General features: G+C 37.0%; 2 protein-coding genes across 28 annotated transcripts in view; both read left to right on the top strand.

The window, feature by feature from the left end:
* LOC135198752 (serine/threonine-protein kinase WNK1-like) overlaps positions 1 to 13,709 on the top strand; it is a 569,129-nt gene that overhangs the window by 505,378 nt on the left and 50,042 nt on the right. For 23 of the 27 annotated variants that reach the window (XM_064226633.1, XM_064226620.1, XM_064226621.1 and 20 more), the window contains 8 exons: positions 1,063 to 1,283; positions 3,026 to 3,183; positions 3,533 to 3,621; positions 6,635 to 6,751; positions 6,908 to 7,019; positions 7,165 to 7,894; positions 8,599 to 8,669; positions 8,922 to 10,343. In XM_064226633.1, coding sequence (XP_064082703.1) covers positions 1,063 to 1,283; positions 3,026 to 3,183; positions 3,533 to 3,621; positions 6,635 to 6,751; positions 6,908 to 7,019; positions 7,165 to 7,894; positions 8,599 to 8,669; positions 8,922 to 10,343 — 2,920 coding nt within the window. The remainder of the gene's footprint in view (positions 1 to 1,062; positions 1,284 to 3,025; positions 3,184 to 3,532; positions 3,622 to 6,634; positions 6,752 to 6,907; positions 7,020 to 7,164; positions 7,895 to 8,598; positions 8,670 to 8,921; positions 10,344 to 13,709) is intronic. The other 4 variants (XM_064226618.1, XM_064226611.1, XM_064226635.1 and 1 more) reach the window with 2 other exon arrangements.
* On the top strand, positions 4,587 to 6,624 carry LOC135198754 (uncharacterized). The gene has a single exon (XM_064226637.1). The coding sequence runs from the start codon at positions 5,130 to 5,132 to the stop codon at positions 6,489 to 6,491; it is 1,362 nt and encodes a 453-aa protein (XP_064082707.1). The 5' UTR covers positions 4,587 to 5,129; the 3' UTR covers positions 6,492 to 6,624.

The raw sequence follows: 13,709 nt of genomic DNA, 5'->3' as shown, positions 1-13,709 counted from the left end.
CTTTGAACTATTTTAATAGCGTGTATACCACAATTTTTACCTCTGCTTTAATCGTACGGATTTCATTTTTTAATTTTGATACAATTGTATACTCCGTCGAATAAAGTATATGTTAGTAAAGGTTATTTGCACTGAACGGTACATTGTTTATTAAAGACTATTTATATATGCATACATGCCACAGAGAACATTTTCCTCTGCTTAGCTCCGAGTGCGTAGTTGTAGTTGCTTATTTGCGTAGTGTTTACAACACATTAGGAATTTCAGTTCACAGTAAGTAAATGGCTCAAAATTAACGACAGGGTAATTTTCGATGCTTGAAAATGTTGCTGTTTTATTGCAGGAATTTCTTGTCTTTTATAGATGGTTTTTAGATTAGGTCGTCGAGTGACTTCATGACTGGACTGAGAGAGAGAGAGAGAGAGAGAGAGAGAGAGAGAGAGAGAGAGAGAGAGAGAGAGAGAGAGAGAGAGAGGTTGGTTTTTAAAGTTCCTTACATAAAGGCCTGGTCTTATGAGACCAGACAAGACTCAAGTTGCCACGCCTCTCGTCTCTAAAATTAAGGACAAACCGGAAAAAAATGAGAAACATGAATAACTGAAGATTGAAAGAGAGCAAGAATCGTGACTAAGCGTTTATATCGCTGTTAGCGGTACAGTTATCTCCAACTTTTTTTCCCACCAGTTCAGTTGTATTAATATTATAATTTTTTTAAGCATTTTTTTTCCTTGTTAGGGCATTTTTCAATCCTTTACATTTCGTTTTAGCTTCCACAATTGGTGTTTGTTTCCAGTGCAAGTTTTTATTTGATTTGCTGTTGTTTCATCTCCAGATAAGTATTTTCAGACTGACTCCGTTATCTTTTGTATAAGTGTGATAGTAATTGTTTGAATTTAGTCGGAAATATCCTAATGGTGAGATTAAGATAGACTGATGTAAGTTGTTAATCTTGCGATGCATCATTGTAGAGTTTTCGGAAATGAGACGATGTGACTGACTAGTGCAAAAACTTTACGAAATTCATTTGGAGAATAACCCGTCTGATGGTGCGTTTACCAATAGGTATCTACGGCGTCTGCGCAAGGTCAACCTGAAGGTGCTAAAGAGTTGGTGCCGTCAAATCCTGAAGGGTCTCCAGTTCCTTCATTCGAGGTCTCCTCCCATCATTCACCGAGACTTGAAGTGTGACAACATCTTCGTCACCGGGACCACAGGATCTGTCAAAATCGGCGACCTTGGTCTGGCCACACTCAAGAACAGGTCTTGTGCCAAGTCAGTTATTGGTAAGTGGTATCTCCGGCATTCATTCTCTCTTGAACAGCAAAATTTTGTGTATGTATTTTTCCTTGCTTTCTTATTTTTTGGGTGTTGTCATAAGCATTTATTCAAAAGAAAGATATTTCAGGACTTCAAATACTGTACTGGCATTTTTTTCTAAGAATAGTTGTTATACTATTGTTACAAATTTAGGTACAGCATAGTATGAGAATACTGTTCTGTTAGATAATACTAATATTCAATTATATAAATAACCTGTTATTCTCTAGAGTATATGTTCTTTTTCTTAAGACTTGAGAATTGGCAAAATGCAGTTTGATCTAAGTAATTTGATTCTCTTTTCTAGACTCAGACTGCACCTTAGTAGGATTTAACTGTAGTAAAGCCTTTTGCTCCTGTTACGGTGTCGAAATATCCTGGCCAAGGACGACACAATGTCACGGCCTCAGAGGGAGGTCCGCTTCAGGTTTGATATGAAATAAATAAAAAAAAATATTTCAACACCAACAGTTGAAACTGGGGATACGAATATAGAAAGAAACACTAACACGACAAAGGTTTATGTACAAGCTTACTAACAGAGGTAAATGCAGAATGGTATCTCCTATTTACATAAAAAGATAGAATCTTACACTGCATGAACTGGGGGAACAGTGAGGCAATTCATATACTTGCTAGTCAATTTGGCAATTCGAGGAGATGGCTTCTCAAAAGGAAAACGGTGAATGCAGACGTCCTCTTGACTCCGTATTGCAGAAAATAGTGTACTTGTAAGGCAGGAACTCGCCAAAACCCCTAGCAGGCCCTTTTCTTCTCTGAAGTCTGCTCGACATCGCGATAACACGGTAGTCCACTCCTGAAGACGGCTAGACCAGTACCCAACCAACTCTCGAGCAACTCTTCTGATCCTTCGTCGGTTCCTTTTTCTCTTATCTTTCTCGGAAAATCTCTGCTGCTGCTGATTTCTCACTGATATTCTGACCAGTGGCTCTTACTGAGGATATCTCCCTGTGACTAACTGGTGTCTCTCTTCTATGATCTCTGCTTTCTATATCTCCTCCTCTTGCTGCTACTTCGTCCGTCGTATTTATACGGCATTCTGGGGACAGAGCCTACGGCGAACGTCACAGGCTCCAGAGATTTCTGGAACTTCTTAGATGAATTTAGACGAGGTATTGCATCAGAAATCGCGGCGTTTCTCACGTCCCGACGAGTTCCACAATACTCCTGCTGATTCTAGAAACATCATGATAACCGGCACCTCCAACACAATGCATGCGGTAACTCGAAAATGCGTTCTTCCTTCCCTTTATCTTTCTTTGCTAGGAAGCAATCACCATCACAGCTCCTTAGTTTTCCACCAGAGCCATTGTACACTATGAAGTGTTCACATGTTTGGTGTTCAGTCTATTGTGATTGCAGCTCCTGTTTCAATCCAAATATTGTTCTAAGTTCAACAGTGTTGATATTTTGATCAGAGACAAAGTATTTTTTATATGCTTTTCATTTGGAGAAGTATGGCCTGTACATTACAAATGAGAGCGCCGCAACTTCCCAAATATAAAGTATCATGGCTGTCCAGTGTAATTGAGCCAAGAATTTTGATTTTACTAATTATAAACTGTGTAGTATCTTTTATAATCAGAAGTTTATGATCATTTTTTAAAAATCAAATTCAGTATGGTGTTTATTGCAAGATTTTCATTAATTTAGTATAACAATTCATTAATCACCTTTTGCTCTGCAGGTACTCCAGAGTTTATGGCCCCAGAAGTGTATGAAGAACATTATGACGAGATGGTAGATGTGTACGCGTTTGGAATGTGTATGATGGAAATGGCCACCTTAGAATATCCTTACAAGGAATGTTCAGGACCTGCACAGATTTATAAGAAAGTTACAACAGTAAGTTTATCTTTATTTTGTTTAAGCCATTTTTTTATATTTATATGATTTTAAAATTAACAGATAAAAATTTAATGCCACTTTTTTTACTCTAAAGCCAGTAGAATGAAAAGATAAAAAGGAAATAGTAAATACAGAGAAAAAGGATGATTCAGAATGCAACACATGTAACCATATACAGTATTTTTTATATATTGCCAAATATTGTATGCAGTAGTATACAGTATTGAAAAAGTTCAGTTTTCCTATTTCCTAATGTGCATGTACGTATTTTAATATGGTTCATGCAGTGCAATTTTGAAGTGTTCATAAATTATTACATTTACTGTAACTGATTTTCTATTTTCAGGGAGTGCGTCCTCAAAGTTTTTTGAAGATAGAGGATGAGGATGTTAAATACATTGTTGATTGGTGCACAAGACTTCAGAATATTGAAAGGTAATCCCCCCCCCGCCCCCCCCCCCCCACCCCCTCGCTCTCTCTCCGTCCCTAACTCTCCTCCCTCCTCTCTCTCTCTCGTCTCTCGTCTCTCTCTCTCTCTCTCTCTCTCTCTCTCTCTCAGTTCAGTACTGAGATACAACTTCGAGTATGGTAAATGAGTAATTTTTTTCAATATTCTCTGATTAACATTATTTTATTATGAAGGATGTTATGTTTAGAAAATCTTGCTTGGGATTTTAAGAGGAAACTTTAAAAATAATAGCCATATGCATCAAATTCGCCCAAATAATGCTGGAAAACTGTTATTGTGTATATGAATTTTTGTTGATATTTGTTGGATAAAGTATTTTATTTAATTAACTGTTAAGAATTCTTGTGTGTAAGTGAATGGGTGTAGGGTCAAAAGTAAAGAAGAGAAGTGCGTCGTCAGACTTCAGGTGACAGATAGAAGCGGTAGGGTTTTACTCGTAATGGTTTGTCAGTAGAGGTGAACCATGGGCTTGAATCTGTTTTGTAGATTTTTAAGTAATGTACTTTGGATAAGGAGAACTTGTTTTCACTATTTCACGGAACAATTATCATTTTGAGAACCATTTATTTTAATTGTTGAGGACAATTTATATTGATATGCTCTGTGAATAATGAATATAAGTAATTTCTCTCTCTCTCTCTCTCTCTCTCTCTCTCTCTCTCTCTCTCTCTCTCTCTCTCTCTCTCTCTCTCTCTCTCATTAATATATGTTTAAGTGTATTATTGTTGTTTGTTTTGAAAACATGAACTTAAAACTAGACTGATATTAGTTTATGTGATGATTAAACTTGTCTTTGTTTAATGGGAAACTAGATCACTTGCTGTCGTTTAATTTTCAAGTGCAAAATTAAGTTTTTACTTATTATTTCTCAGTTTCACTTATTTTTGAGTTGATACACTAGTCATGATTAAATTTATAAAGTTTTATAAGCCTGAAAGAATGTTGTTGTAATTCAACACTCTTTGTCAGTGTTTGGTGACTAGTCTGGTGAGGGTTTAAGCGGTTTGGGTGGTGGTGGATTGCAAGTGTGAAGAAAGGAAGGCCTTGGAGTGGCCCCAGTTCACAAGTGGCAGTGCTGTGATAGACTCTTTCAAATTTGTTTTTGCTGTCAGACTGATGGCTCTAAAGCCTACCGATTTTGTTCAAGTTGTGTTAATTACTCTTTACAGTCAGCATATCTGTAAAGATGGTTGACAAGTCTTGGAGATGACTGTGTAATAAGCATATGTATACATAGTGGTGGATAACTGGGAAATTATCTCATTTCTCTGTGATAATATTGAAAACTTTTACTGAAGAAAACTATACCTGTAACAACAAAATGTATAATTCACAGTGACAGCATTCACACAGCATTCATATAAGTATCAAGAATTAATCTTTTAGACAGGAATGCCAATTTGGTATACAGAGTTTTTCTTAAGAAATATTTTGCTTTTATGTTACTATTCCTGTTTTGAAACATTTTTTCTTAATGATGGCTGGCAGAAGGGATAACGAACAAATTCTGATTCAGAAAGCGACAGTTATGAACAGTGGAATACAAAGTTTGCACAAAATTGCAAGCTTGGATAGCCTGGACCTAGCTTCAAAAGGGACCCTGCCACAAGGGTCCACATTCTGTCCACAAGATGTTCAGTGCCAGTACCATGAAAAAAACTTCAGAAGTACTTTGGCTTGGAATAGACCTTTCGTTGAAAGAGAGGAAACAAAGGTTCAACTTCATGGTGTCCATCAGAACCCAGGACTAGGATTTCCCACTCAGTCACTGTCTCAGCCAACTAGTCCTTTGTCTACAAGAAAATTTGGCTGTCAGGCATCTGTATGTAAAACACAAGTGCACTGTACTACTACTGTTCAGTCCTCTCCAGAGCCTGTAAACATTCCAATAAGAAAATACTTTTACATGCCACATGGTTATATTCTGCTGTCTCCTGTGTCACCATTTGCACCTGTTTATGATCCTGTTGATAAGAATACGTTTGAATCCAGTACCATAACTTCTAGTAGAGCTGAAGTATATGACTTTGAGTATCATGGGCTACATACATCACCGCAAAACATGAATTGCCAGAATAGTAATACATTATTCGCCTACCCAAATGTATGGCCACCAGGAGATACTCATTTGGAAGTAGATGAAGAGAACAATGAAATGCAAAAAAATTATGTTCCCCTAAGCCCTAAATCTCCTGTACCAGTTAGATATGTTCCATCCCCAGTTAGATGTGAAAGTACATATTCTAGTAGATCTGATAGCTCTGGACATCCCTGTAAATTGTCACCTTTACCTGGGAGAAGTCGACCAAGAAATATCCCTTATAATGAGGACGTGCAGCCTCTCTTATATCCAAATACATCTTATAATAAAGCTACACCACATTCAAGTAGATCTGCAAGTCCAAGTATATTTCATCCTTATTCTTCAAGCCATCGCTCTCCAGCATCATCAGAATATGAACATTTGTCTTGGCATTCATCAGGAAATTGTCGTCGTCGGCACTCAGATATTCAAGGAGGATCTTCCGAGTATCATTTGAAACCACAAGATATGCGAAAGTTATCTTCCCCTAGTAACACATCTATCCCAGTTATTCATTTGTCTCACTCTTATAACAGTGATGATACACAAAGCAACATTTCAAGTTTGCACTCCAGCTCATGCCAGTGTTCACAGTGTATTGACAGTATTTCACCTCCGAGTCCCCAAAAAAGTCCACGAAAAAATTGGTCTCTGAGGAAATTTCTTTTAGATCGCATGCTGGCATCAAGTCCTCATTCCAGTTTGGGCTCCACTGCCAGTATGGGGTCAAGAGGATCTATTGGAGATATGTAGGATATCTCTTGTGCCCTAGTTTGTTATGATTAATATTGAGATTTTTTCATAAATTCTGAGAATTACTTTTTGGTTAGAAATTCCTTTTGCCTTAACACTATGCTCTCCTTTCCATCATTTATTTATTTTTTTTTTCATTCCAGACCAACTGTGAAAGACCTACTGAACCATGAGTTCTTTCAAGAAGAGACTGGAATCAAAGTTGACCTCACCAATAAGGAAGAAGCTTTGTTAAGTGATTCTGGGAATGTAACCCTAAGGTAAGATGATGGATAAGACAACCAAGCTCATCTTTTTGTTGGATAGTGATTGTTTTAGGTTTAATGTGTCTCACATTATTCAAATTCCACTTGGATTTTTTTTTTTATTTGCAGAAAACCTAAATATGGGACTAAACCTATATATTTTCATTGCAGATTACGTGTAGTTGATCCCAAGAAACGCAAAGACAAACACAAGGAGAATGAAGCCATCCAATTTGACTTTGATATTAATAATGATAATCCAGATAAGATTGCAGAGGGCATGGTAAGGGATTATTTAATTTATCACCATATGTCACATAATTATGTCTTTTAAAGAGCCACTAGTCTCGGAAGTTGTTTCTTATAAGGTTGTGTGGATTTTAAATTCATTACACATTTTTAGATTTTTTTTATAATCCCTTCTCTAGGTTAAAATGGGGTGGATATTTGAAGAAGATGAAAAGACAGTGGCAAGGATGATTGCAAGTCAGATTAGCAATTTGACAAGAGAAAGGGAAGAACGTCGCAAAAAGGAGGTTGTCGAAAAAGAGAAACAACTGGAAGAACAGCAGCTTCAGCAACAAGTTCAGGAGATTGCTCCACAGCAACCACAGGAGCAGCCATTACAACCATCTCCTCAACTTCAGCCCCAGACACCTCAACCTGTTCAGTCAGCTCAGCCAATTCCACCTCAGCCTACTCAACAGCTGCAGCCACAGCAGATTCAACAGCCACCGCAACCAATGCAGCAACAGCCACAACAGATACAGCAGACACAGCAACAAATACAACCAACATCACAACCAATGCAAACACCTCAGCCAATACAGCCAACACCCCAGCAAATACAACAGCCACCACAGCAGATACAGCAGCAACCACAGCAGGTGCAGCAGCAACCACAACCAATACAACAGCCACAACAGTTGCAGCCACAAGCACCAGTGCCACAGCAACAGGCCCCACCACCTTTGCAAACCCAGACTTCTGTACAACCACCAGTATCTGTACCCATTCAACAGAGCCAACCCCAACAAACTATTCCTCTAGATCAGCAGCAGCCGGCACAACCTCCTCAGCAAACAACGCAACAGATGCAGCCAAAGCAGGAGCTTCAGCAGCAAATGGTCATTGAAGCAGTTCCTCAGGAACAGCAAGGTACGTATATGTTTGAGTCTGTTAAATTCTGGCTAAATGGTAAATTGAATTCTGCCTCCTACAACAAGCATTTTCAGATTTTATATATTTTTAAAAATCATGTTAATTTCTTTAACAATATTGCATCTGTAGCACTGAATATTATATTTTTATACACATTTAACACTTTTAACTAGGTAATTTTTCTCTTAACACAAGCTACACAAGGTGAATACAAGGAAATCAACATATAATGTAATTAGTGTAAATAAAAATGTTGAAATCCTTATCAGGCAGGTGTTGCACATTTGTATTTTATGAAATGCTAGGCTTATGTATACTGTTAAAGTAGTAGGAAGCAACCAAGGGTACTGAAAAATTATAGCTTTTAACATGAGTTTTGATTCCTTTATTCCTATATTTTGGTAAATATTTGACAATTTTACTTGGCTCAGCAGAGAAAACTGAGTTATCTTCAATACTGTTTATGATTCATATAAGATTTTTGCAGCTTTTCATATAATGCTTAGAAAGAATATTTTGAATTTGAAGTACATCAAATCAAGTATGTTAGGGAAGAAAAGATAATCATATTTGAACAATTTACTCAAATGTTTTTTTTTTTAGTCAAATCAGGACTGTTTTTGATGCTTTAAGTTTTAGGTGCCTTTAATTTTTTACTAAAAAACATTGTACAGTATAATATAATAAAGTTTTGGTTTTAGGTGAAAATGTAAGAGAAAGTGGCTACTATACCTTGACACCAGGTAGTGAAGGCCAGCAGACAATTACTCAGGTACTGCAGTTTTTGTTTTGGTCTTTTATATTTTATACCCATCTAATTAGAATGTATCTAGACTTGAATTTAAGTACTCAGGTACTTGGATGTGGTTAATTTTACTCCCATTGTTAATATAGTCACATAAGTTTGCAGTAACATAATTCTTGAAATAGTTGGGTTATACTGGCATGAATGACATTTGGAAAATTAGCATCAGTTTCCTTGGAAAACCGTGTATTGTAGTTCATACTTCTTTTATTATTTCAGGATGCCCAGTTTTATGGTTCCAGCTATGGTTATGGAAATTACCAAAGTAGTTCCTCACAGTATCAGCCAGTCAGTGTTGGTTTTCAGTCACAGCCCCAGTATCCACAAGCTGGTGCCGTTGCAGTGTCAGTATCACAGGCATACATACCAACAAGTGGTTTTCAACAGGTTCAGCAGCCTGTTCAGCCTGCTGCTCAGCAACCAACTTCTGTTCCTCAGCCTTCATCTCAGCAGGTAGATCAGCAACATCCTGAATATTTCAGTAGTATAAGTTCTCAAGTGTGTGGTAGTACTGCAGGTGCTGCTGCTTTACTTTCATCACAGCACCATGTGGGAATTCCTCAGTCACAGGTCTTAACATCTCAGGGAGTTATAATTGGTTCTCCTCCTGTGGCAATAGGTTCACAAGCTTTGACTGTTCTCAGCCATCCTGTTGTCATGGCTTCAGTGCCTATGATGGTGCCTTCTGTACCTTCCGTGGCAGCTGCCATGTCCCAACAGCCAGCTGCTGCAGCGGTAGTTATGTCACAACCTTCAGCTGCTGTGATGACACAGCCTTCTGTTGGGGTCATTGCCAGTCAGCCAACTGGAATTACATCACAAACGCCAATTCTTGCCCCACAGCCAGTTGTTCTACCACCTCAGCCAACGCCTCTTATGTCCCAACCACAGCCTGCATTAATATCCTCACAGCCAGCGATGATGTCTTCACAAGCTCCTATACTTCATCCTCAGTCACAAGTAATTTTTTCTGGTGGGTCATCAACATCTGTTGTAGGCTCAGAAACGCAGTGTGTTATACCTCCAGCAGTGGTTGGTCAAGCTCCAGGAGTGGGAACACAGCTTCCAGCTATAGTGGGACAACCTCCAGCTGTAGTTCCTCAGCCAGTCATACCCTTGCCTATATCAACACAGCCCCAGCCCATCATCCCACCTGTTGCCAGTGGGACAAGTATATTGATACCTGGCAGCATTCCACAAGTTATTCCAGCTGTATCTTCACAGTCTGCATTGCTGTCCTCTCAGGTTCCGGTTCCATCATCAGTTGTGTGTGCAAATGTTCCAGCATCAATAACATCAGAAACGGTTACTTCCGATGTATCTGCAGATGTAACCATGCCAGGTGCCGCTGAAGTAATTCTACAGAGAACTGCTACTTCTGCCTCTGAATTGGCAGCTACAACTGCACAAGTTATATCAACTCTAAGTCTCATTCAGTCTCAGCAGACAGTTTCACTTACACAACAAGAAGCCTCAGTGCAGCATGTTGGTGGTATCCCTGCACAGCTAGGAAGTGTGACAACTCAGCCAGCGTTTTTACAGTGTCAGCCATCCGTAGTCCCTTCTATACCAGGAGTAGTCTCGTCTGTAACACCCATTGGAACTTCTCAGTCATCTGCAATCACCAGCGATGCAAGTCAGGTGCAGTTTCATGTGCGGCCGCCGCATCTTGTCATCCCATATCATTCTAATTTTATATATTCTGCATCCAGCCATGTGGCACATGTTGAAACCTATTCAACACCTCCAACATTGCAACCTTACCCCCCCTTTTCTAAACCCGCCCTCCAGTGTCAGACCTCAGTTCCCTCTCCTCCCAGGAGTGGTATCCTCCCTACCCTCCTCCAGCACCGTAATATCCTCCCATCTGTATTTTTCCCCCCTGAATTCTCAGCAGCCATGATGAGTGGGGTAGCACCAAAAATGGGTGAAGCTATGGGCGAGCCACAGCATCAGTTGTGTGACAGAGCAACAGACAGTGTAAGTTTTTAGCTCAGCATATTAAATCAGCACAGCAGCTATGGCTTTCAGGGAATATATACAAAATAGGATTGTGAAGTAGGTATTTTGCTATGCATTTAGTGGTGCTATAAGTTTGAAAAATTTGTCTTAGAATTAAAATAAAATATTATGACTACCGACATTTCATATTTATTGTCAGTACAATTTTTGGGAGGTAGTTCCTTGATGAATTTAAGTATTTTTCCTTGGTATGCCTTTAGTTTGACATTAGTGCTGAAAGTGGTTGAGCTTTGAAATTTTAAAACAAAGGTTCTTTTATCCATCCAATGATTAGCCCTGATATCACAAATCTCCTCGAGCCACATCTGCTGATGCATCAGCAAATGCTGTTGCTGCTGCAACATTCCATTTTACAAAATATCGCACCGAGCTTAAAACTTTATTACCATACTTCACTTTCAAAAAGCTTCCATTGTTTAATTAAATTCTTTAGTGTCATTTTAAAAACATTCAATTCCTTCAGTATTCCTTTTTACATAATGGATGAGCACAGTTTATGATTTATTTCTAGACTTGGGAGAAAATATCCTTAGTTGCTCGAGCAAAGTTACAGTTCCCAATGATGCTCTTATGCTTGGCATCCCAATATAAATCACCACAACTGCCAACACCCATTATTCATTATTGCACAGTTGTAAATTCAGAAAAAATCATTTCCCTTCATCCTAGTGCCTCAGGTTTATTGTTCCTATTAGTTTTTGGTGTTTCTGATAGCTTTAGGTGTGCTTTGTAGTCAATATCAGTATCCTGTAATGACGTTAAGTAGAGGGAGGCATGACAGCTGCCTTGCGCATGACTTTTCAGGTGCCCTAGTTTTTATTTCTTATTTTCCCTTTTTTCTTTTTCCCTGTACTTCATGGCACATTGAAGCCTTTACTTATATGAATAGTATTGTACCTACAGTAATGAGTAGATAAGTTGTCGATATTTATTAAGAATTGGGAGGAAAAATAGGGTTACAAATTGGGTTTTCTTTAGGATTATAATAGTCTTCTGAATGCTACTTAAGTATATTTTATTTTTGTTTAGGATTATAATAGTCTTCTGAATGCTACTTAAGTATATTTTATTTTTGTTTTAGTACAGCTTAATTTGGCACTTAAAAGTACCACAGTATTTTTTCAGATTATTTCTAGCACTTGTGCACTGAATTTCTATGATGCATTTTGAAAAATTTACTGACTGGATGTTATAGCGCCAGCCTTACAAGTTTTTAAGAACCATATTGTAGGACAGGGAGTTAGAAACTTTACTGTATGGCAAACTTGCTTATTTACAGATTTGTTATGTTGGGAGTGCCAGCTGAAAGCTATAATTGGTCACAATAAAACTGGAAGTACAGAATTTTTAGTCTTTTAGGAAAGTTCTTGAAATCACAGCTTCTGTCATGTCATAAACACACTATAATTCAGCTTATCCTTAATACATAGTCCACTTAAATTTAAGAATTATGCTTATTAATTTTATCTTGTGAAATGTTTTATATCTATGACAGTTGCTGACATTTGACCATTCTCTTAGACGTTTAACATTTCTTGCCCATCCACACCCAGAGTATCTGAATTTGTCATGCTCATTAATTGTACAAGGTAATAGTCACAGTGTACTCAATAAGTTTTAAGTAAGTTGAAGTTTCACTTGTATATTTTTATGCTGCGTTAAAAATTCAGTGAAGGATGCTTTGATTAGATGGAAATTTAAAAACGAGAAAAGTGTTAATTTCTAGTAACTTTAGCTTGATAAATTTTTATGAAGCGCTATTGTATACAGTACAGTTACTTTTTGAAGTTTGCTGATCTTGGCTCAGATTGTTTTACTATGAATAGTCTTAATTTATACTACCCATAACTTTGATGAATTTTTCATTAGTCACTGACTTTTTTAATCTTTTTACCACTGACAAATTTTCAGCTCTTGTTTTGTTTAGAAGATTTCTTCAAAATCATTAAAAGGTTTAATTTTTAAGTTAATAGCATTTAGGTGTAAATATCATGTCCAAATAGAATAAGAATGAATGGAAAATTAACTGCAAAATTTAAAACATGAACAATTATGAATTGGATTATGTATACTGTGAGATGATTGATCATGTATGTTATTGGCAAGTTTTATTTTTTCACATTTAAATGTGTATGAAATTTCATCAAGGCAAACTTACATTTTAAGGCATTTGTATAGTTTTTTCATATTCATTGCTATATCTAATAATGGAATTTATTTTTAATTCTACTAATACAAAATGTGGTGGTTGTCAGCTATAACTGCAGCTTTATAACATATACTTTTCTTGATTTCCTTTCATTTATCAAGACACTGATTTTATTCTTGAGGATATTTTCCATTGTGTATTACTGTCTATTAATGCGTAGCCAAAACTTGGACTCGCGGTCCAATCCCAGAATATAGGTGACACGAGGAACTTCTATATAATATAGTCCACTTACGGGTAGGATTCTTTTTAGGAGTTCCTTTATTGCTGCATTTTTTTTAGGCTCAATTAAATTTATTCAGAGAAAGGAATTTTATATGTGGTATTCAAGCAGTTTAGGTATATGACAGTTGTTTAGGTATTGTGTTGTAGCTTAGTGAAGATGTCACAAAATTTCTTAATTTTACATGAAAGGAAACTATCACTATGTGTTTTAAAGACCTCAGTTTTGTGCATGCCCTTAATATGTATGTACATCATGTACAACTGATTGACTTATTAATAATGGTTAAATGCTAAGACTGTTTTTGTTTTTAAAAGCTTTTATGTTATTGTAATATGTATACTACTTGCCCAATGTAAAACCCTTTAATAACTAAGGAAAAAATTAGATTTATCAGATTTCCATATTATACAGTACAATACCTGTTACTATTGGAAATATTTTTGTTATAGCTACAAAAACAATATTTTGCATTGCCAGCAACCATTTTTAAAAATTATATTAAATTTTATGTTAGCTTCTTATATTTTTATTTTTTGAACAGTTACCATTT

The sequence above is a fragment of the Macrobrachium nipponense genome, chromosome 22 (assembly GCF_015104395.2).
Source record: "Macrobrachium nipponense isolate FS-2020 chromosome 22, ASM1510439v2, whole genome shotgun sequence".
NCBI lineage: Eukaryota > Metazoa > Arthropoda > Malacostraca > Decapoda > Palaemonidae > Macrobrachium > Macrobrachium nipponense.
The sequence above is the reverse complement of the archived record's forward strand: the minus strand, read 5'-3'. Positions and strand labels throughout refer to the sequence as shown.

Coding starts and splice junctions, on each gene's coding strand:
- LOC135198754 (XM_064226637.1), top strand. CDS start 5,130: ATGATGGCTGGCAGAAGGGATAACGAACAAATTCTGATTCAGAAAGCG.